The sequence below is a fragment of the Corvus cornix genome, chromosome 27 (assembly GCF_000738735.6).
Source record: "Corvus cornix cornix isolate S_Up_H32 chromosome 27, ASM73873v5, whole genome shotgun sequence".
Lineage (NCBI taxonomy): Eukaryota > Metazoa > Chordata > Aves > Passeriformes > Corvidae > Corvus > Corvus cornix.
The window spans coordinates 3855365-3878384 of record NC_046355.1 but is presented as its reverse complement, the minus strand read 5'-3'; the positions used below and the strand labels follow the sequence as shown (position 1 = coordinate 3878384).

The following is a 23020-nucleotide window of genomic DNA, read 5'->3' as shown; positions in this document are numbered from 1 at the left end:
AAAATAAAAGGGACACTTCCCTTCCACACCCTCACACTAGCCCATGATCCAGGGCTGATCCATGGGCTGACGGGCAGCTCACCTGCCAGGGACTAGTTTTAGAATGTCCTAGTTGCCTGCTTTGGAGGTGCTGCCTTCCTTCTGTCTGATACCTTGGTATTCAGCAGGGAAATTAAAGGGGATTAAAATAACGAGGCCGTTTTGTATCCTTCTCCAGTTAAACCCATTCTGAACCAGATGTCATGGAATTTTTTAATGAGTCTCTTAAAATGAGTGTGCTCAGTTCAAGTTTAGAAGAGTTGATAAAAGGTAGACATTCTTCATGCCCGTGGAGAAAACGCCTCTGGTTACTACAAACTGCGCTTTTTCCCAAAGGCCACATTTCTTTTGGATTAAAATATAAATAAATAAAGCACATTCTGATCTTCACTGTTTCACATCGGTAGTACAAGCTTTGATAGGCTTCCTTTGAAGAGAAGACACACACCTGAATTCAGGTCAGGTCATCCTGAGAGGGTTTAAGCTCCAGAAGGAAGAGGACTCCAGTCTCCTTTTCCGTGCTGCAGTGCAGTGTCGCTCCACGTTATTTCTGTTGCTGTTTGCAATTAAATGGAGCAGCCCTCCCTGAGATCCTCTCACCTCTTGGGTGAAAAACAAAAGAAGAGAAAAAGAATTTCTTCCTTCAAAGCATCCTGAGAGTTTCTGCTCCAGGTGCCTGCCCTGTGCTCTTCACCCAGTCAAAGACAAACCCAAGCGAAACCTCACTGAAATTTAAAAGCCATGTGGATGAGGCAACTGGGGACATGGGTTAGTGGTGGGCTTGACAGTGCTGTGGGAATGGTTGAACTCAATGAGCTTAGAGGACTTTCCCAACCTAAACAATTCCATGATTATGTGATTCTATGATTATGAAATCTCATCTCTCCCCAGCATGGTGGGAGAGCGGGGACAGTGCTGGTTCTGACCCCAGGGAAGGGAGCAGTGGGTGTGGACAGCTCCAGGCTACTGAAGGGATGGGGAAACCCCAAAGAAGAGGGAGGTGAGGAAACAGCACGAGTGACCGAGTGACCGGTGCAAGCAGGGGAAGCCTGATGTGTGGGAAGCGCTGCCAGGCTCACTGCTCTTGTGCAGCAGTGCTGGTCCAGGTCAGCCCTGCAGCTTCCCTGCAGCCTGGCCAGTGTCTGTGGTTGTGTCCAGTGTTCACTGCTCTGATATGAGCTGTGGGATGAAGCAGGCGCAGCTGGATAGCAGCCCCATCTCCCAACTCTTGGTGAGAAATTTCTTGAGGAGGAAATTCTTTCCGAGTGTGGTGAGGCCCTGGCACAGGTTGCCCAGAGAAGCTGTGTCTGCCCCATCCCTGGAAGTGTTCAAGGCCAGGCTGGATGGGGCTTGGAGCACCCTGGGAAAGTGGAAGGTGTCTCTGTCTGTGGCAGGGGGATGGAACTTGATGAGCTTTAAGGTCCCTTCGAACCCAAACCATTCTAGGACTTTATGAAACGGAATGCCCCGAATGCCTGTGCTTGCCTTCTCCCAAAAGGAAGGGGTCTTGGAACCTGTTCATGCCATTGGAAATCTCCTGAAGTGCTTTTCCAAGGACTCTGCTCCACCTGACATCTTCACTGAACTCTGGAGTCATCCACAAATAAATGAATGCTGCCCATTCTCCTTCATCTTCTCCCTCCAGCCAACACTTCTGAACAACCAGTGGAGCAGAGACATCATATCCATGGGACACACAACCAAAAACCACAAGGAATCAATACAACATCCCCCTCACCTGGGCACCTTGGAACTTCCTCTGCTACAGGCACGTAGGTGTAATTTCAGGCAGGTAAGTGTCATTTCATCTTTATATTCATGACTTGTTGGGGACATAGGGAAAGACAAGTTTTGCTTTTCCCAATTAAAAGGAAGGGAAAAAAAATAAAAGGAAGAAAATAAGTGGGAAAAGAAATTTTATTTCCAAGCTTCTAAAAGGATCTTACAAAACACAGAGAGTAATAAAAGCGCAAATATATATATATATACGTATATATATATATATATAATTGACAGGGTCCTGTTAAGCAATTCTTCACATTATCTAATGGTGATAGAAGATACCACGTAACCATATATGCATTTCCCCATAATCCTGATCACTGCCGACAGCTCACAAAACTCTTCTCAGACAACATTTCTCCTAGACTGTACAGATTTCTTTTCTCAAAAGCAAAGGAGGAGGACAAAAACCAAAGTAATCAAGAAGAAAGAAAAAAAATTCTCTTAAGCAAGGTCTTCCAGGTTGGGCTGGGTGAGAGCCAAGCTTAACACCTCCTGCATGGCTGTGGGACCTCCTTCCCAGGCTCTCCATGGCACAGAATTTCCTCCAGCACCTATTACTCCCCACCACCCCAGCCATATGCCCCGTGTTACCCTGCTCCCACCCCGCCCAGGGTCTCATCACTTCAAAGGAGCCCCAACCCTGTCCAGCTGCATCCTCAGCGCTGCTCTTCCCTCACACCTGCCCATCAATCCTAACCTCAATCTTTATTTTTTAGGACTTCCTAACACATCTGCCCATCCAGAAGGAGTTAATCCCAGACCTCCATCCCCACCAGCACCACAGGTTCCAGCTCAGCATGCCTGCTGCTATTTCAAGCACCCCTCTGCAGCAGGAATTCCAGCTGCTGGGGATGGGAAGGGATTCATGCTTGGCTTTTCAGGATCTAGCTCCCACACCAGGAAGGCACAGACCAATGGACAGAACCAACCGCTCCAAATCAGAAAGGACCTCAGGAAACAAAGGCAGGGAAAGCTGAGAGAGAAAAATGGAGCCGGGGCAGGTCCATGTGCTCCAGATTCTTCCTCACCCTGAAATGTCATGGTAGCTTTTGGAGGTTGCCAAAAAGTAAACAGAAACCCAGTGGTACCTGGTTCCCCCATCCCACCCCCCAACAGTTTCTTAAAACACTTAATGTCCAGCTTAAGTGAAATCAACAGATTTTAAAATCCACACAGGTGTTAAAAATGAGTTACAAAAATTTGCTTGTTCCTGTTCTTGCAGCAAAACCAACCCCAACTCGAGCCTCAGAGGCAGAGGGCTAAAGGCAACATGTCTTGTGTCACCCCCCTTCAGAGGTCCAAGGGGCTCTTTGGATCCCATTCCTAGCAGGGAACCTCCGCTGAGGGCCTAACAACTCTCACTCTCTCCAGGCATCCTTCATCCTAGGGATGCTGCTGCACACAGCTGATGGAGGATGGCTCAGCCCCAGGCACCCCCACTCCTTCCTGCACAGCTCAAAAGCCAGGCAGGGGATTACTTACACACTGCCTTCCTCCTTCTCCTCCACTACACCCTACATGGGAAAACAGGCAACCACACACACCCCAGCCAGCTGTGTGAAAAAATGTATATATTCAGCACGCACTCGGTACAGTATAGCAACAAAAGCTACCATCGTTTCCTTAAAAACCAACAAACCACCAACTTCAAAAACAACCAACAAAGATTCCAAATCCTCCCCACCCTACAGCACTGATCCTTGGCCTTCTGGCCCCAGCAAGCCACCAGTGACAAGTGACTCCAGCCCCACACCATCCCTGCCTGGCAAGGCACAGAGGGTGGCCCTGGTTCTCTGGGAGCATCTCCTGCCTCGGCACCCAACTCCTCCTGTGGGCTCTGGGCTGCTGAGGGTGGTCCCACCAGAGGAGCTGGGCCAGCAGTTTGCTCCGGTGCTATCCCATGCAGTTATCTGGGGGACACACACACCAAAGAAAATGGGACAAGCTCTGTCTGCCAGAACAGGGAAGTCACCACAGCCTCACTGGGGTTCAACACACCCCTAGGAATGTGCCAGGGAGGAGAGGGGGATTCCGTCGCTGATCCTGGAGGCTCCATGCTTGGACAGTGTCTCTGCTGCTTTCTGCTGGAGGTGGGGGATGAGGCCAAAGAGAGGGAAGGAGCTGCACAGTGGTGGGGCTGGGAGCTGGCAGGGCCTGCACTGCTGCACACAGAAGGGAGGTAGATCAGCTTTGGAGACCTCTTGCCTGGGAGGATGTCTTCTCGGACACCAGCTCCATTTCTGGGGGGGAAGAGCCTGCTGCAGGGCCCTGAATGTCTGCGCTTGCCTTCTCCCAAGGCAAAGGTGTCTTGGAGCCTGTTCATGCTGCTGGAAAGATCTCAAACTTGTGCAGCAATTTCCCTCAAAATTTTTTAGCCCTGAAACTGCCTCCACGGCTGCTGCAGGCAAACCCCCGGCAGCTGGGGACAAGCCCAGAGGTGACGGCAGCGACATGCGGGGCAGGAGGGATCTGGCTCCCTCCTCTTGCCCACCTGGTTGGACCCCAACCCTGACCCCAGCCCCTCTCCCTGCCCTGCCACACCGCTCCCGCTGCCACCCCTGCCCCACACGCTGCGGGGATAGCGTGTGTGATGCTCTCCGTCCTCCCCCCTCCCCAGGTCCCCATCCCCAGCGTCCCCTCTGCCATTAGTCTTGCTGCTCGTTCATCTCCATGTCCGACACCAGGATGTTCTTCTCGGCAGATTCACTGGGGTTGGCGGTGGTGCGACTGTAGCGAGCGCTCTCGAAGGCGCCGCGCTCCGCACTCTGTCGGCGCTTGTACAGGAAGATGACGACCCCCAGCACGGCGCACAGCGCCAGCGTCGACAGCACGACCACTGCGATGGCTGTCGTGTTCTCCGGCAGAGCTGCAGGGAGGAAGGGCTGCTGAGAGGCAGACAGATGGCTCCTGTTCCTTCCTCAGCCTGCAGGAGAGGCTGGGGCTGGTGGGGCTCCAGCCAGACCCGGGTTTTTGGGCAGGATCATTTAATCATAGAATGTCTTGAGTTGGAAGGAACCCACAAAGACCACCGAGTCCAACTCCTGGACCCGCACAGGACACCCCGAGAATCCCACCCTGTGCCTGAGAGTGCTGACCAAACACTTCTCGAGCTCTGGCAGTGTTGGGGCCGTGACCACTGTCCTGGGGAGCCTGTTTCTGTGCTGTTTCCTCTGTGGTGGGTCACAACAGGACAGGATGGAATGAGATTAGCTCAGTTGGTTGAGCATGATGCTAATAACACCAAGGTTGTGGATTTGATTCCTGTATGGTCATTCACTTAAGAGTTGGACTCGATCCCTGTGGGTCCCTTCCAACTCAGCGTATTCTTTGACTCTGTGAATCTGCTTTGGTGTTTTGGGCACATCCTGTGCCCTTGGCAGAGCTCCTGGGACTGGGCAGACTCCCTGGGTCTTTCCTATGTGTATGAATATTTAGCAGCTGCCTGGGATGGATCTTTGGGATCCTACCAGCAAACATGGTGGCCATCCCCCAGACTGACCAAGCAGTGTGGGCACAGGAAGGAGAGTGGCAAGCGGCTCGGAAGACACACACCTCCATGGAAGGATGGCTCCTGCTCCTGAGGAGTTCTAACTCAAGGCCAAAGTCACTTGGGAATGGCATTCCCCACCCACATAACCCACTCCTTTGGTTATTTACACAAGCCGGGCTACGGCACAGGCTCCCAGTCCTGGTTTCCAGTCCCAGTACTGTGCCCAGGCTGATGGTACCACTCACCTGCCCTGGAAAAGCTGCTTTCCTCCACTGCAAAGGTAACACAGACAGGTGAGTGCACAGCCACAACACCCTCCCATCTTCCCACCACCAGCACCACTGGACCCATACACCGCACTGCTCCCAGTGCTGCACCACGTGGGCAATGGGCGATGCACAGCTAGGACGGTCCTCTGGCTCTGCTCCACCACTGCCCCACCGGCCTCATCCTGCCCCAAGGAGCTGACCCAGCCACTGAGACATGCACAGCCCATCATGGAGCCCAATGGGGACCTGCAGACCCCAACACTAACCCATACCATCCCCTGCACTGGAATTACCCGAAACACATGGTTGGTGCTGCCACTGTGACAGCTCTGCTGTGCAGCACCCTGCCCAGACCCCCAGCTCACCCTACATCAGCCCAGGAGCCTCGGGGAGCAGAGGGAGCCCTACCTCGGGGGATCTTGCAAATGACCCCCATGGTTACGTTTGTGCAGGAGCCTAGGCGCCACACGCCGTTGCTGCTCTGGATCCAGTAGCAGCTGTTCTGGCTAAGCATGCTGGGCCCCGTGTCGTGCTGGCCCCAGTTGGAGTAGTTCACGGCAGTGTTGTCATGCCAAACCAAGGTGCCACCTGGGAAATGGGAAAATTAGGCTTGAGGAGGCTGAAGGAGACACTCCACCTTTGTCCCAGTTCAGAAAGTATGAGGAGGTGTGACGGGGCTCTGGGCAACCTGGTCTAGTGGAAGGTGGCCCTGCCCATGGCAGGGGGTGGGACTGGATGGCTTTAAGATCTTTTCCAACCCAAATGATCCCGTCATTCTGTGATTCTATGGTGGGGAGGTGTGATGGGGAGGACCAGGGGCTACAGCACACCTTCCTGAATCAGAATGCTCCAGTGTCTTGGAGAAGGCTTTGGGTTTCGTACCCCACCAAGCCAGAGGAGGACACAAATGGCATGTCCAGCATGGCCTGAGACACCAGTGAGCCTGGTCACACTATGGCATGAGCCCCCCTCACTGGTGCCACCACCAAGGGTTTCCTCTGCTCACTGCAGACTTGGTGGGAATTCATGGAGGTGCCTGGGGATGTATCTCAAACCTCATTCCTTCCTTTGTACCTTTGGGGTTGAAGGTCATGCCCAGCCAGGCCCCCTTGGAAAGGCCCTCGTATGCCTGGAGATGCTCCCACACAAAGACATTCTCCATTTCATCCTGGATGGACAACACTGTGCCGCCAACTGCAGAGGGAAGACTGTCATGGAGGAGCCCAGAACTGAGAGGACTGAGCTAGGGAGCAGCAGTGCCCAAGAGGACAAAGTTGAGGACCTACCTGTGAACCACATGATGATTGGGGAACCCTAACATGGAACAGCAAGGAGATGATGGCTGACCAAGGCTGGACACAGACACAGGGACAAAGGGGTCTGCTGCACCCACAAACATCCTGGGGATCCCACTCTCTTCCATTTCCAAGGATGCATCTCCCTCCTTTACCACCCCAGGCCCCTCATACCTTTCTGGCACCTCCTCATGGCGTCCTTCTGCCTGAGGGTGATCTCCATGTGGAAGGTGTAGCAGTGGTCCCGGAAGGGAATCCAGGAGGAGTCCTCCAGCGATTTGGGACAGCTGCCACTGTAGCTCCACTTGTGCATGCGGAGGTGACCTGAGGAGCACATGGTACATTAAAGGTGTGGTGGGGCACAGCATGTCGGGGTCCCACAGCACACTGGGGCACCCAGACCCACAAGGACATGCTCCAGAAGGTCCCTAGTGGGATGCCCCATCTCCAACCCTTGGTCACACCCCACCTGGACCACCGCAGGCCCCCTGACCAGCACCTGTTTGGAGCTGGCAGATGCCCCCCTGAAGCTTGGTGTCACAGCCAGCTGTGCGCCAGCTCCCGTCCGTGTCCATGTAGGAGCAGCCGGTGGTCTGCTGGGGCTCCCCGTCCTGCCAGTTGGTGTAAATGAGGCTCTCCTCCGTCAGCCACGAGTAGCTCCGGCCTCCCTGGAAGACCACAGGGAGGAGATTCTTGGGGACTGCTGCGATCCCCCTGGGGACCTGTGCCCCAGGTGCCTGCCCCCTTCCCTCACCTCATCGTTGGCCAACCCAATCCAGAGTGGAGCCCGCAGGCTGCTGATAGCCTGTGTGAGGAAGGCCTGGCTGTAGGGGTTGGGGATGGTGGCCAGGGTGGCATTGAGGGTCTCGCAGAGCAGCAGTGCCTCGTGCCACCTGAGGGGTTTCTGCAGGATGCGGTAAGTGCTGTTGTGGTAAAAGAGGGTGCCGGTAGGAGAAGGGGGGAATGGTGTCTGCGCAGGGCTCAGGGACGGGTCTGGAGGAGCAAAGAGACACAGTCAGAGGGCACAGAGGACACTCCTGCATCTACTCCTGCAGGTGGGTCACCCCCTTGTCCATCGCTACCCAGGCCAGGCTGTCCCTGGCAGTGTTGTGCTGATTGCACCTGCGGACATCCTGGTGCAACTGGGGAAGGAAGAGGGACATCCTTAGGGATGACAAGCACTGACACCCTACAACCATCCCCACCTGGGAGCTGTCCACCAGGATGCATGTCCCTGCAGGACACACTGAGCCAGGCCGGCGTGCACAGGTTTGGGGCTGTCCCATAAATGGCTGAGACCAGGGACCCACCCACCCAAGTTAAGCCTATCTCCCCAGCTCTCCCTAAGCTAAACCCATCGCCCCAAGCTCCCCAGTCCCACCACAGCATGGGGCACCAGGGTGGCAGTGGCTGATCCCCAGCCAGAAGAGGGCTGTCCCCTCGTCCCCCTCTTACCTATGCTCCGCTGGCAGACATAGCCATGCTTCTCTTCCAGGCAGCTCCGGTCATCCCAGCGTCCCGTGAAGACGGGGGGTGAGCCGTGCCACACCACGACACAGTTGGTCTGCACAGCCAAGCCACAATCAGCACAGTCAGCACTGTCCTTAGCACTGTCATCTTACACCACAGGGATCCCCATGCGAGGAACCCCCACCCTACAGCGCTTCATCCTGCACTGCCCTTGGAGAACCACCCCAGTCCACTAAATCCTTCCTTTCCCAAGGCTGGGCCTGGGGCTGAGACCTTCCCGGGGGATGGGGGTGCTACAGGGAATCTCCCTTACCGGCTTGTCACGGGGGCTGGAGGAGCTGCAGCCCGAGGGCTCTCCAGGTGCCCAGCTCACGTGCCGCAGCGGCTCCCCCTCCACCCACTGGAACTCCCTCTGAGCATCGTGCAGGCCAATCCAGAGGTCAAAGGAGATGTTGGGCAGCATGGATGTGATGAAGGCTGCAAGCAACAGGTGAGGCACGGAGGACCACCCCGGGCAGGTAGAACCTGGGTGGGGTGGTTGGGCAGAGGAGACCTACCCTGCTCCAGGGGGCTGGCAATGGTGGCCAGGACGGCGCCCTGACTCTCGCACACCTGCTTCGCCTCTGGCCACTTCACTATTTCGCCTTTGTTGTGGCCATTGAAGCTAAAACACTGCACAGCCAGGGGCACAGGATGGTCCAGGAGGTGCAGCTGCCCCCAACCCTGAGCCTTACACCCTCCCCACCCAGGCACCCTCTGCAGCCCCATTCTGCCCAATGGTTCTTTTTGCCTTCACACCCTCATGCCTGCCACCCCCCAACCCCTCTGGTCCTCCCACATCTCTCCTGGCAAACCTATGGACACACTTCACCTTCCCCACCCCACGGCACATCTCTCCCAGCATCCCTGTAAATGCATCCCACGTGCAGGCATCCCTCTCCATCCTGCCACTTTGCAGCCACCCCCTCAGGGCCTCCATAGGGCTGGTGGAACACCAGGAAGTAGCCATCATCCTGCTGTCCCCTCTCCCTCCAGCGGTACCTTGCTGAGGAAGGGCAGCCAGCCTTGGGGACAGCCCCCACTCGTGGCAGCAGGTACTGGAGGGAGGGAAGGCTTCACAGCAGTCCCGTTGCTTCGCTTGCAGATGTAAGGCAGCGCCGTCATGCACTTCTGGTCCCCCCAGTCCTCTACGGGGAGGGACAGGCTGGGCATGATGCCCCTCTGCACTGGTACCAGCGCCCCAGCCCCTCAGAGCCTCATGTGGAGTCCTGCCCTGCCCTGCCCTCACCTCGGCTGGCTGTCATGTACACACACTTCCTGTCCTTGCTGATGGGCCGAGGCTTGCCCGGTGCCCAAAAGACAAAATTGAGGAGGGACCCATCAGACCACCTGGAACAGCATCAGGAGGAGTACGAGGCTGAGCAGTGACTTGGTGAATGGGACCACTTGAATGCCCTAACTGGGAGCGTGTCCCACCATCACCCTCTTGGGTGAGAAACCTCCAGCCCAGCAGCCCAGGATGAGACCCCCAAGATGCAGTTGCTGAGCCACAGGCACTCTGAGAGGTGGGGATGGTGGTGTAAGGACATGCAGGGACATAGTGGTGTGGGGATGTGATGGGGACGGTAGTGTGGGGACATCCAGGGACAAGGTGGCTGGCTGTGACTTACTTGAACCTCCCGTCATTCTCGTAGGTGTGCAGCCCAATCCACCAGTGCTGCTCCTGGCCCCTGGAGAACTGCACGCCCAGAGAGGACATATCAGTACCCTTCAGGGACTGGGGGGTCTTTGGGGGTAACTGAGGCTGCCATGGGGAACAGACACCCTTCCCCAACTTGCAAAAGCAAGGTAAAAAGCATCACTTTGCTGAGCCCCAAACCCACCCCCAGGCATCAGGACCAGCCACCATACAAGCCCATCATGACCCCAAGCCAAGCCCAGCACCCCCAAATATTGTCCCTTCAGAAAAGGGTGAAAGAAGACAAGGAAGAGCAGCCCATAGGGCAGCAGAGCCCACTGGTGCCCTGGGAAGTTCCTGTCCCCTTGGTACCTTCTTCAGGTTCTGGCCCAGGAAGCGCAGCTCAGCCTCACTGTGCACTGACGTCAGCTCGGCCTGGAACCAGCTGCAGATGCGCTGTGCCTGCAGCCACGTTGAGTGGTGCTCGAAGAACTTGTACTCAGCCTCCTGGTACTTCACCCACTCTTTGCTGCCTGTAGGCAGGGACTGGTGTCACGCTGAGGCTGTGACACTCCTGCCATAGTCACCCTGACCCTTGGTCTCTGCCTGTTGGGCTGCTTTGCTTTTGTCCCTCTCCTGCAGTGGAGCAGCAGCAGGATGCCTGGGTTCCCCTCCCTTCCACAACCCTGCCCAGGATCCATCCTCTGGATTAATTGTGGCAGATATCCATTTAGGACATCAGGCAGTCTATGCACAACCTGACGTTGTGTCAGGAGAGGTTAAGGTTGGATATCAGGAAAAACGTTCTTCCCCCAGAGGGTGATCAGGCTCCCCAGGGCAGTAACTACAGTTCCAAGGCTGCCAGAGCTCAAGGAGCAGTTGGACAACACTCTCAAGTGCAGGGTGGGATTTTTGGGGTGCAGGGCCAGGAGCTGGACTCAATGGTCCTTGTGGGTCCTGTCCAACTCAGAATATTCTGTGACTGTGACAAAAGGCTGTGGCCAATGCACCTTGGGTTGCGATCTCCGGCTCCTTCACATCAGCACCTGGAGAAAGGGCAAGGAGAAGCTGTCAGGGGGGTGCAGGCTGGGATGCTCCCATGGATGCTTCTCCGCAAACCATCCGTGGGCTACAACGGCAGGATGCCTCTCCTGAATTCCCCCAGAAGGGACAGCACCTCTCCCAGTCCCTGAATTGGGAATCACCCTCCCTCTTCCCAGGGATTCCACCACCCCACAGCCCATGCTCCTCCAGGTCAGTCACAGCTGATGGGTTTGGGGACCCCTTTCCCGGTACCTTTGGGCAGTTTGCAGATCCAGTCCAGCTGGGCTTCGCACTGCATTGGCATCCACTGCAGGGAGGCCAGATCCAGCACCGCACAGCTCCGGATGTCATCGTCATCATAGTTACTGCGGTCAAAGTTGTGGTAGAAAAACTGGGGGTTGAGAGAGATGGGCAGTGTTGGGCATTTCCACCAGCACCAGATTTGTCCCTCCCACAACCCAAATACCCCCTGGACTCACCCCCAGCCCATCGCTCCATCTCCAGCTCCGGTCCCCAGCGGGGTCCCGCCGGTTCAGGCCAATCCAGAACCAGTGCTGCTCATGGAGCTCTGGCTCTGACTCCCTGTGGAGAGCCAGGGGGACAGGTGAGTACACAACCCCCTTCAAACCAGAGGGGTTCATATTTATATACAAATATGTATACAGGGCTTTTTCTGTTTGTTTTCAAAGCCTGCCATCCCCACACACCGGACAGCAGGAACTGGGATAACAGGCATGCCATCTCAGGGCTGGAGCTGCTTTAAATCCAAGCTCCATCCTCAAATTACACTGAACTTCCTGCACATCTCCCACATTAGCCACACCAACTGATGCACCTTCTGTACACCAGTCTGTGCTCAGAGAGACCCATCAATCCATCCATCCATCCATCCATCCATCCATCCATCCATCCACATGTGCCAGAGCACCAAGAGGGCTGTGTGCTCATGGCAAGCACACTCTGGCAGTGGGACACACACTGGTGCCACCAGCCTCTCACCCAAAAATCTTGTTGAGGGTGTTGGCGACAAAGTGCTCCTCCTCGTAGCTGCCTAGGCTGAGCAGCTGGGCCCCCAGCTCCCGGCAGAATTCCTGTGCAGCGATCCACATCTTCTTCTCTTGCAGCTTTTCAAAGCTGAACACCTGGGAAAGGAAGAACCCACAGCATGGGGGGGCTCAGCAGCAGAACAGGAGCAGAGCACTGTTCCCACCCACAGATAGCCACATTCCAGGGCACAGTGCTGCCATCCAGCCCCAGCCAGGCTTGTGGGGTGCCTCTTGCAAGCATCAAAACGTGCCCCTTCACCCCGCTGCACTGGGGAGGCACATGCATCCCCACACCGACCTGTCCAACCCCCCTTCACCTTGTAGCAGTGACGGAGTTTGGGGTCGGAGCTCCATCCTGGGGGGCAGGTGGCAGTGAGGCTGGGTGTGGGGAAAGGACCGGGCAGTTCAGGATTGACTGGGGTGCCCAGGTTCTGGCGACAGATGTACTTGGCCTTGAAGGTGCTGCAGTTCTTCACCTCCCACAGCCCCATGGAGCTGCCGGTGGCCAGGGCCACGCAGCCACCCTTGTTGTAACCTGGAGCGCTCACGAGAGCAGGGAAGATGCCAGCCTTAGGGTTGGACCGTGCTGGGGGGCAGTGCCAGTCCCGCCTTGCATGAAGCGGGAGTCCCCATCCCACCCCCATCCCTTACCGGGCTGGTTGCGGTTCCAGTGAGTGTACATCACCTCATCACCGCTCAGCCAGCGGAATGCGCCCGTCTCATTGATGTCCTGCAGAGCTGTCCAAAAATACTCCCCATCCCAGCCATAGATGAGACTGCTCACATATGCCTGCTCAAACCTGGAGGGACAGTGAGCGTGGGCAATGCAGCAAGCCGAGACACCGAGCCACCCATGATGCTCCAGCCCTTGGAGGTCACTCCCCACCTTGCAGGACTTGTTTTGGGGTAAACCCACCACCACTGGCGTGGCACTGACCTGTTGGTGATGGTGACCAGTGTGGAGCTGTAGTCAGAGCACGTCTTGCGGGCGTCACTGTAGGGGACACGGTCCTCGCCCAGCCAGAAGCAGGAGGGGCTGTGCCACTTCCAGCCCTGCAGATGGGTGACAGGGAACATCCACCACTGCCCACCTGGACCTCCCCAGAAGGATGGGAGCAATCCCAGGGCACGAGAGCAACATCCCAAGTTCCCCACCACCGCCTCTGCCTTCTCCTGGGAGGTCTCCTGCCCCCAGCTGCCCCAGCTTGACCCCACTCAGCTTTGATTTCTAACAATCCCCTGGTCCCAGAGGACATGGCTTCAGGGAAAACAAACACACAGGCAGCTTCAAAGCTGGGGAAACAGCTCTCCCTGCCAGCGTCTGGCCCTGGCTGGGATGCGGGGAGGGGAACACAATCCTCCTCTTTACGCCGCAGGGCTGAGTCCAAAGTGAGTACCACTGCAGCCAGCTTTAATCCCCTGCCTTGTTGACATTGGAGTCTCTCAGGAGTTGGAGACACAATAGTGCCTGTCTTCCGCCAGAGCAGGGAGCAGGGTGGCCCTAGGGCTGGCAGCGGTGGTGGCAGAGTGGGGAGGGACATGAGGCCTCATCCGCGAGAGGGGACACACACCCTTCACAAGGGTGAAGTGGCTCAGCCAAGGAGCCAAGTGGCCCCAGGCTCAGGGACCCCCTGGAAGGGGAAGCATCACTACAGTTCTACTCCTGGGTCCCCCGACCATCGGAAGGACAGTGGGGGCACGTGCCATACGCAGTGTCATCAGCACAGTGGGGAGGGAAGCAGGAGAGCAGCCTCAGGAAATGAAAACAACCAAATCCCAGTTTTCCCCCCAAGTTCCTGCTCCTACAGCCTTCCTCTGAAGCTGGCAAATCCAGGTACAGACCCATCAGCTGGGTCCCTCTGGAGCAGCATGGTTGCCGCTGAGCAGCCAAGAAAGGGGCCTGTCCTGGGACAGTGCAATGTCCCCAGACGGGTCCCCAGCCAGCCCCGGCCTCAGCACCCCTAACACCCCGAGGATGCACTCCCACACACTGAGCACCAGAGCAAATCCCTGTGATCTGAAAGACGGTCAGGAGAGGATCCCCAACCCCAACTGTTGCCCCCAGCTCCCAATCCCAGTATGCCCACACATCCCTCTCCTGCTCTGCCTTTTCCATTGCCCAAACGTCTATCCTTAATTGCTTCCTTTAAGGCTGTTCCTGAAATGAAGGAGACTTTTAAAGGGGGGGAAAAGCAGCAAAGCCACCATGAAAAACCAGTGGAGTGGCTGGAGTGGATAGGACCAAACCCCTGAGCAAGATGTGCCTCCTCTCCACCAGCTTCTGCCTCTGGGTGGCAAAAGTCCTCATTGAGAATGAGTAAAGTAGAGGAAGGATGCTTCTTGGTTCATTTGTCCCTTGCATTGGTGCATTGGTTCATTTGTCCCTCACAGTTTGTTTCCCAGTACATCTCTGTTGGGCACCCAGGGTCAGGGTAAGACTGGCTGGAGAGCCAGGAGGGAGTTAAATCAGCATAGGGAGTCCTCAGGACCGCTTTGGGGACATACAGATGCATGGTAGCAGAACTTTGCCACCGAGTGTCTCATCCCCAGCATCTGCTGACACTTGGGCTCCTCCAGCTTCGCCTGGCAGCCCTCAAATCTGGCCCTGCATGGCAGCTCTCCTGCGTGGCTCTCCTGCATTGGCTGCTGTGCTCCCCCGAGCTCTGGCAGAGCCAAGCAGCTGCTGGAAAAAAGGCAAGGACATGGGAAGAGCCCGGCAGCACCTCTGGGAGTTGGCCTGAAGCGGCTGCTTGCTAGTCAGGGTGCAAGCGCACTGGCCAGCTCTGAAAGGCTGGGAGAGGTTCAAGAGCCACAGCGCTGCCAGACTCAATGCTTGGAGGCTTTGCAGAGAACCACAAAAACCACTTCCCAGGAAGCGTGGGAACAGGGCAGCTTCAGTCCTATGCGACAGCTGGGGAAACTGAGGCAGAGCATGGACTGAGTGAGAATCTGCTGGTTTGGTGTTCCCAAAATGCCCATGCCCTGCCCGGAGGAGGCAACCCGCCATCCTGTCGAGGCATAGGGCTGGCAGCCACCTCCATCCTGCCAGGCTCCCACGTGCTCCTGTGTTCTGGCACAAAGAGAGGCAACGGAAGAAAAAGAACATCCCTGCTGCTGCCAGGCCACCTGATGGGGAGGGTCTTGGACAGTGTGCACAGATGCATGTGCTTTGTGTCCCCATTTCTTCCCATGGACTCCTCCACCATGCCAGCGAGGAGCTCAGCAGCCCCAGAGTGCTCCAGCTCAGCAGCTCTCAGGCACAGACCAGCTGCTCCAGGTGCTGCTCATAGGGGCTCCCCAAAATGGTTTTAGGGAAAGGTCCCCTGAAGCCTTGAGCACCAGGCAGAGCTGTAGAGCAGCCAGAGGCTCTACCACCCCAGGTGCCCTCACCTTTCGGCACCCGTGGTCATCCTCCTCCTTCTCCTGGCTCACCGGACCGGGCTTTTTGCAGATGGATGGCAGGGTCTGGTTGCAGGGGCTGTCATTCCATCTCCCTTCCTGCAGGGCGGGAAGAGGAGTGGCAGTGAGCCTGTCTGACAGCCTGGGGGATGTCCCAGCCCCTCACTTCCGTTCCTTACACCAAATCTCCACAGATGATGAGATGCATCCCTCCCATCCCCATGGCTCAGATGAGCTCGGTTGAACCCAGATGGAGACATTCCCTGAGGAATGCCTTCCTCAGCAATGAGGATGCTGCAGTGCTCCCTGCAGAGGTGCAGGATAACCCCCCATCCCCTTCAGGTTCTCACCGGTCCCCAGATGGTCACACAGTCCTCCAGGCTGTCACGGAAGTTGTTGGGCTCAAAGGGGTGCCAGTATGTGAACCTCACGGGCGTCCCGTCCGACCACTCGAAGTTCATCTGCAGCTTGAGGTCATTTAGGCCAATCCAGAGCTCCTCCACATCTGCCAGGACAGGAAGGGAGGGAGTGAAATTCCCTCCTCCTGGCTGATCCTGTGCAGAACCCCCTGGTGACCTCAGCTCCCACGACGGGACCGGTCTCTGCACAGCACCTGCTGAAACCCACTCAGGGCTCAGCTCTGACCCCCCGGTCCCAGTGAGCAGAAGAGGGCAGGGCAGGGTTGGGCAGCTCCTGCCTGCAAGGATGGACCCCCAGAGTGGGAAACACAGGGACATCTGCCTGCAGCTTTCAGAGAGGGGCTAGCAGTATGGGAGTAAAAGTCCAGATCTGCAGGCTCAGGTCCAGTGAGCTACTGGTTTTCAACCATTCCCTTCCAGCACACCCCGGTCTGCTCCCAGCCTGGGTGCAGCAGTATTTCCTCTCCTTCCTCCACTCTCCTATGGCTCCTTGCTGGCCTCCTCCAGCAAGTCCAGCAGGAATTGTTTTCCCATCTTTTCCTACACTAACCAGCTGGGACTAGCACCATTCCCAGCTGCAGCTGTGTAGTTTTGATTCAGCACTGCAGGCTCTGGGAACAGCTTTTACATTTGCTGGATGGAGGATGCACCCGGATTATGGGCTCCTCCAAGGAACACATCACCTCCCAGCCTGTGATCTCTGCTCTCTGCACAGCCACAAAGTCAACTCTGCAGCCTCCAGCACATCCAGGGACTTTTCCATGGACCCCACAAGACAGGAAAGGGGCTGCTGGCACAGCAAGGTCCTCCTTACCTTGCTTGATCTCCTTGGTGACAAATTCCAGTTCAGAGAGGGTGTGGATGCTGACCAGGTCACCCCCGCTCCGCAGGCAGGTCTTCTTCGCCTCCTGCCAGCTCTTCTTCTCTCCGACCAGCCGGTAGCAGTTGGACTGGAAGGGCTGCCAGCTGGGCTCACAGTCCACCTTCACCTCCGACCACGAGTCTGGCAGGACACAAGGCAGCCTGAGGGCTCCTGCCCAGCTCTCCAGCCCTCTCCCTGGCAGGGAATGGACCGCAGTCCTGTGGGTGCTCAGCAGACCAAGCCAAAGCCGCAGTGGGAAACACGGCCAAAATATAACAGGCGGTGCAAGGTGTGGGAATGGCAGCTTCAGAGCTCCAGGGACAAAACAAAATCCCTTCTATCTGCAGAGGAGTGAGGGCAGAGCAGAGCAGAGAGCATCCCCTCCCCTGGGGACCACAGGGACCTGCTGCTCTCCGTCCCTCCCTTACCACCTAGGGAGCTCAAGTCCTGCTCCGCACAGCTAGGACAGCAGCAAGCTGGGGACACCATGGGCACCTACATGGGCAGCATCCCCTGACCATGCTGGGGTAGGAGCACACCCCCATGGGATACAGAGCTGCGCATTCCTGATGCTGGTCCTCCCCTGCTCACCTGTCAGGAAGGGATCAGCCGTGGCATTGGGCTTCTTCTTGCAGACGTAGGGGAGGGCGATGCCACAGTCACGGTTCTGCCATCCCCCGGATGACTCAGTGCGGATGACCCCGCAGTTCTCCTCGCTGGGGTTGTCAGGCTGGTCTGGGGAGTGGGATGAGGAGAGGACAGGCTACTGAAGAGCCAGGACAGAGGCACCAATGCAGCTCTCCCTGCTCCAACACCAGTAAAACCCCTTTTATTTTGTTATTTTGCATGATGAAGATGTGACCCCAACATGCCCAGGATTCTTTATAGTGCCTCAATGCACAAGAACCCGAAGGGTCACTGTTTTACCTGGAAATGTCGACAGCAGTCAGGGGGTCAAAGTACCACACCTGAACTGCTCCCACCTGTCCTCAAACCTCCTCCGAGGGTATCACTGTATTCCTCCAAGTGCCTTTGGGTGATGGCATGAGGCATGACCAATGGGCCCTCTTCCCTCTGAGCACCCCAGGGTTAGGGATGGATGTCTGCAGCTGGGGACCACTTCTCAGCCACACTCCAGCACTAAGCAGGGATGCAGCAACCCGCCAAACAAGGAATGTCAGCCCAGGTTATCCACAGGTCAGTGAGTGCTTTCAGAGGGCTGATTCCCTCTCAGTACCCTGTGTCCCCGCTCCAGCTCCACAGATGTCCCAGGCTGTTACACAGGCCCCTGTGGCTCTCTGTCCTCATGCAGCAAGGGCATACCCTGCAGCAGCCTGGGCCACCTCCCTTGCCATGGGGCCATCTCCGGTGGTCACAGGGTGTTCCTCAGGCCCCATCACCACCACAACCTCCCCTGTCTCACCACTCTCCCAGTTGAGGTACTTGAGGGGTGAGTTGTCTGACCACTGCCAGCCTCCATTGATGTCCAGGTCATTCAGTCCAATCCAGAGCGTGGAGCTGTACCCAGTCAGCAGCCCTGGAGGGGCAGAATCAGTCCCCCAAGCCCAGCTCAGTCCCCAGCTTGTCACCCTCCCAAACTTGGGACAGGCAGAGCAAACTGGCAGTGGCAACGCCCACAGTGCAGCCAGCTCTGCCCCAGATGAGGAGTGCACAGCCAGGCTGCCAGAATCTCACCATTGATGTAGGTCTGCTCATGGATCTCTGTGATGCTCAGCAGGTTGGCCCCTTGCTGCTCACAGCTATTCCAGGCCTCCCGCCATGACAGCGTTGACTGGAAGTTGAACTGGTAGCAGCTGTTGGTGAGGTGGTCCTTGTCCCAAAAGGTCTCACAGTCATTGCCTGTGGGGATGTGCAGGGTGAGCACCCAACACAGAAACAAAGAAACCCCCAATAACCCAGTAAACTCCAATAAAACTTGCTGCTCTGGCACTGCAGACTGCTCACAGGGGGAGAAGCCCAAAAGTCCCCAAGAGGGATTGACATTGGGTTTTTGCTTTTCCCCACAAGATGTGTGCCCCTACTTACTCTTTATGGGGCAGAAGCCCCACCGCTCGTCCTTGCCGTAGTCCTGGGTGGTGGCACACCAGAGGTGCCCGTCCTCTCGCCCCGTGCTGGTGCACTCGTGAAACCACTGGTTGTCATACTTGAAGGGGATGGTGCAGGGCTTCCCATGGGAGTTGCCCTGGATGGTGTAAATCTCTGAGGGAAAAGAGGAGCCCTTGCTTGAGGATATGTCTATGGGGGCTGGAGGGAGATCTGGGGTGAGGTGGGTTATGGGGTGCCCAGAGGCTGCCCACTCCCCATCGCTCTGATCCTGCCTGGTTCTGTAGCCCCAGCAAGCTGGGACTGAGCTTCCCAGGCAGGACCCGATTGCTGCAGCACCACAGCCTCAGCTCATGTTTTGGGGATGGTTTGGGTTACAGGATAACACTAATGCCCAAGGAGGTGTTACCAGAGTAGGGCATGGAACACAGATCCTCCTCAGTGCCATACGTCCTCCACTGTGAGCCATGCGCCTGGTCCCCCCTGTCCAGGGAGGAATTGCCCAGGCGGGCACCTAGATGCTGTGACAGCTGCTCCCCGAGCCCACGGCAGCTCCAGCGCATGTTGACTGACTCGCGGTCGCACTCGTAGGTGGCCAAGAGGTGCAGCCCCGCCGTGGCGTTGGCCCCATGCCATGACACCCCCAGGCACTGCATGGCCCCCACATTGAAGAGGCGATTTCGGGAGACCCATTTCCACTGCTGGGCTGGGGCACTGGCGTTGCAGCCCTTGGCCAGTCGCACCAGTGAGTCCTTGGTCTCCAAGCAGCCCTGCGCGCCCGTGTTGTAGATGAGAAAGACTTTGGAGTCTGGGGAGAGAAAAAAAGGAAAGGGTGAAAGCATCGCCGGGAATTCAGTATGTGCCATGCATGGCCTGGAGCCCTGACAGAACATCCTGGCTCTGTGCAAAGCAAGTTTTGGGATGCATCCCTGGGCACAGCACCTAGGATGCTGGGGACCACCACTTCCCTTCAGCACTGACTCAGGGTTTGCCCCAGTGCCCATCCCCCCCAGTGATGGGCTCTGGGCAGAGTGACACCAGTGGGTGTCTGTATCCAGCATGGCATCACCAAGGGTGGCTGTTGGGCATCGGAGCCAGAGCAAAGTGCTCGCCCACTCTAATCACATCATTAGAACCGTTCAAAACTGAGCTCCCATGGGCAGCTCTTGGCTGCAGCATTTCCAGGCATTGCAACGATGCCAGTGCTGGAGAAGCCAATGGCTTTGGCACCGGCCATCTGCTCCAGGCAGAGAAAAACAGAGCAGGGAGATAGCGCATCCGTCACTGCTATGTGTGTTTGGGGACCTGCTGAAACTGTGGAGCAAAGAGGAACTGCTGAGGAAGGTCTCCCCTTGTGTGAAGGAAAATGCCTGCACAGCCCCAGCCTCAGCAAACACAAAATACGTCAGGACCCTTTGGAATCCCAGCCCCGGCGTTGGGAGGCGGAAGCCAAGTGAGTGGAATCACTGCCAGCAGATAGAAGTGCAGCCGACAAGGGAAGACAGGCCGAGCTCAACCCCAACTCCACATGTGTCCCACAGTCCTGCCTGCTGCCACGGGCCAACCATGCATCCCCAAGGAAATTCCCTAACCCCCAGCATCACTGGGGGCCATGCCACCATGTGACTGTATCCCAAAACCTGTACAAACCAGTAAATCCCAGACACTATAGTGGGACATGCTGCTCCCGCTGATGTGTCGTGTTTAAAAGACACTTTATTTCTTCAAATTAATGTTTCTAAGCTAAAAAGCCACCTCAGGGCTTCTGACTGCCTCTTCTTGCCCCAAGACCCCAGCAAGAAGCTTCCCAAAGCACCACATCAACACCACCACTTTTGTTGTTCTTTTTTTTTTAATAAAACATCCCATTTTTTTCCACCACAAACATTCACCAGAAGTCCAAGTGAACTCATAGGCCCCACTATATTTAGCTTTGGTTTGCTTTCGTTTTTTGCCATTGTATGAATTTTTTGGGCTGAACAGGTTTTCATTTCCTATTTCCCCGCAACTTCAGCCTGCCCCAGCTCTGTTGTTACAGGCAGCTCTGGCACATTCAAGCAACAAACATCTTGGCTCACAGAACTTCCCTGCCCTGTGTATGAAAGGGAAAAAGAAATGGAGGAAGACAGACATCCCCATTTTTTGGGGAGTTCCACCATCGACCCAGCTCCAGGACAGAAATTATGTCAGAGGCCCCTTCCCCAGCCCATATGACATCAGTGATAATGTCAAATAAACAAGAGTGAAGCTTGTTTGCAGGGCTTTACTTAATTTAAGGGAAACATTTAATTTCACTGAAAATATTGTAAAAATCATGCCAAGTGAGAAAATAAGCAAAAATTCAGACAGGGCTGATTCTGGCTAACTGAAGCTCAGATTCCTTAAGCTGGTGCTGGTGTTTCTCCAGCTGGAACTGGCCTGATCCTAACCTGGACAGTGGGAGACCAGCTCATCCCCCACCAAGCACCTTCTCCCCATGCCAGCACCACCCATGCCACACCCAGCCCATCACTCTCCCCTTCCCACCTACAGTGAGGGCAGTGCAGCCCCTCCAGCATCAGGGACACAGCGGTCTTCAAGCAGTTTTGGATGATGCAGCATCAGTCTTGTGACCCGCTGGAGCAGGATGAGGCCTCCCTGGGGCACAGCCTGATGCCACAGTGGCTCCTCTGCAAGGAGCCAAATACCAGTGCTTGCTTTGCTCCTTAGAACAGAAAAAGCTGCTCTACCATGAGCATCACCACAGGGAGCATCAGCAACAGGACACCCTCCTCTGTTACCTGTGAGCCCTGCCTTGGAAGAAAAAATTAGTATCGGGTTGGAATAGCCATGGAGCAGCTCAGGAATGGGTGTCAGGGTGCTCAGTGCCACGTTGGAGCTGGCAGCACCATGCAAGGGCCACACTCACCAGTGGCCCTGCAGTGGCACCACGTTCAAGGAAGCCATCCAGACTGGAAGGGACAGGCCCGAGGCCAGAGAAACACAAGATACCATTTGACTCTAAAAAGAGAAGAGACGGAGGTAGGAAATTATAGGCTACAGGATTTGGGCAGCCCCAGCACGCTGCAAGCAGCTCAGCCCCTTGGCTCAAAGATGGCAGGAGAGGCCACGCAGTGTGTCCCCAGTGTCTGCTGGGCCATGGAGGAATGGGAAAGCTCCAGCACCAGCTCAGCCCTGGCAGCCCCCCAGCTCTTCCAGCTTCTCCCTGTGCAAAACCGCTTGCTGTGCACTGCTGGGGAGGAGCTGGGGGGACGACCCGCATGAGTTCAACACAAGGCAGCAAAGCTGTGCTTCACCAAAAATACACCTTTCCTTCCCTTATTTTTATGGAATTTGGGGTTGACTGGGTCCATGGTGTCCATGACATAGTGGTGCTTGGATAGGCTCCTGGGCACTGAAAGGAGCATTCAGCATTCCTGACCCCAGGATAGATGTAGAGTTGGGTGAGAGAAGGCAAGTTTGGATCAATGAATCCCTTTTCCCAAGCTGGTATTCTGCAGAGCAAACCCAATCCTTGCAGGAGGCAGCTCCAGAGGGACTGGGAATGTCCCCATCCCTTCCAGGGCCTGCTCTCCTGCACTGCCCTCAGTAGCCATGGCACAGCTATGGCTGACTCCTTTTAGAGATGTTCCTCAGGTTTTGGTACCCACCTGTGGACCTGAAATCACACAGGCAGAGCTTTCTAACTGCCCTCCAGTTATGGAAACACGGCAAAACCAGAAGACCCTTCTTAAAGAGGAGCTGCCTTCTGGCACAGGACAAAGAGCACTGGAAAATGCAATCCTGCTGGATGCTCTGCCTGGAATCACCAAAATCAAACCAGAGCTGGGACTGGCATGCTCTGTCTCTCCCTCCTGCATCCTCCCTCTATTGAGCAGGACAGCAGCTCTGATCCATCACATTGTGCTCCTCCTCTGAGGAGGAGGACTTGTGAAAGCAAAGCAAAATTCCACACACTTCCATAAAAGATGGTGTCTTGCCCCAGCCATGCAGCCACTGGGATGCTGCCTTCAGCGTACTGGTGGGACCATGGAAAGCAGCTGGTGCTACAAGGCAGTGTGATGGTGGGGATGGGGGGAGCTGGCACTGAAAGCAGGACACTGGCTCTGCCGGCAGAAACACTCTCCTCTCCCATGTGGGAAATAAAGGGATGCTCGTGC

The 23020-nt window shown here is 56.2% G+C and overlaps 1 protein-coding gene across 2 annotated transcripts in view; it reads right to left on the bottom strand.

Annotated features, from left to right (window-relative positions):
* Window positions 1-1938: 1938 nt before the first annotated feature.
* Window positions 1939-23020, bottom strand: part of MRC2 (mannose receptor C type 2) — a 28787-nt gene continuing 7705 nt past the window's right edge. Inside the window, exons 2-30 of one of the 2 annotated variants that reach the window (XM_039565739.1) lie at window positions 19270-19668; window positions 18843-19016; window positions 18492-18656; window positions 18220-18333; window positions 17388-17531; window positions 16749-16991; window positions 15866-16020; window positions 15507-15614; window positions 13054-13169; window positions 12768-12916; window positions 12434-12651; window positions 12070-12212; window positions 11550-11652; window positions 11323-11461; window positions 11037-11072; window positions 10399-10559; window positions 10019-10086; window positions 9637-9737; window positions 9390-9535; window positions 8906-9020; window positions 8662-8825; window positions 8334-8442; window positions 7633-7871; window positions 7378-7546; window positions 7053-7202; window positions 6658-6777; window positions 5992-6171; window positions 5560-5586; window positions 1939-4690 (exon numbers count right to left, since the gene is read on the bottom strand). In XM_039565739.1, coding sequence (XP_039421673.1) covers window positions 4470-4690; window positions 5560-5586; window positions 5992-6171; window positions 6658-6777; window positions 7053-7202; window positions 7378-7546; window positions 7633-7871; window positions 8334-8442; window positions 8662-8825; window positions 8906-9020; window positions 9390-9535; window positions 9637-9737; window positions 10019-10086; window positions 10399-10559; window positions 11037-11072; window positions 11323-11461; window positions 11550-11652; window positions 12070-12212; window positions 12434-12651; window positions 12768-12916; window positions 13054-13169; window positions 15507-15614; window positions 15866-16020; window positions 16749-16991; window positions 17388-17531; window positions 18220-18333; window positions 18492-18656; window positions 18843-19016; window positions 19270-19668 — 4376 coding nt within the window. In that variant the 3' untranslated portion in view covers window positions 1939-4469. The remainder of the gene's footprint in view (window positions 4691-5559; window positions 5587-5991; window positions 6172-6657; window positions 6778-7052; window positions 7203-7377; window positions 7547-7632; window positions 7872-8333; window positions 8443-8661; window positions 8826-8905; window positions 9021-9389; window positions 9536-9636; window positions 9738-10018; window positions 10087-10398; window positions 10560-11036; window positions 11073-11322; window positions 11462-11549; window positions 11653-12069; window positions 12213-12433; window positions 12652-12767; window positions 12917-13053; window positions 13170-15506; window positions 15615-15865; window positions 16021-16748; window positions 16992-17387; window positions 17532-18219; window positions 18334-18491; window positions 18657-18842; window positions 19017-19269; window positions 19669-23020) is intronic. The other variant, XM_039565740.1, reaches the window with a different exon arrangement.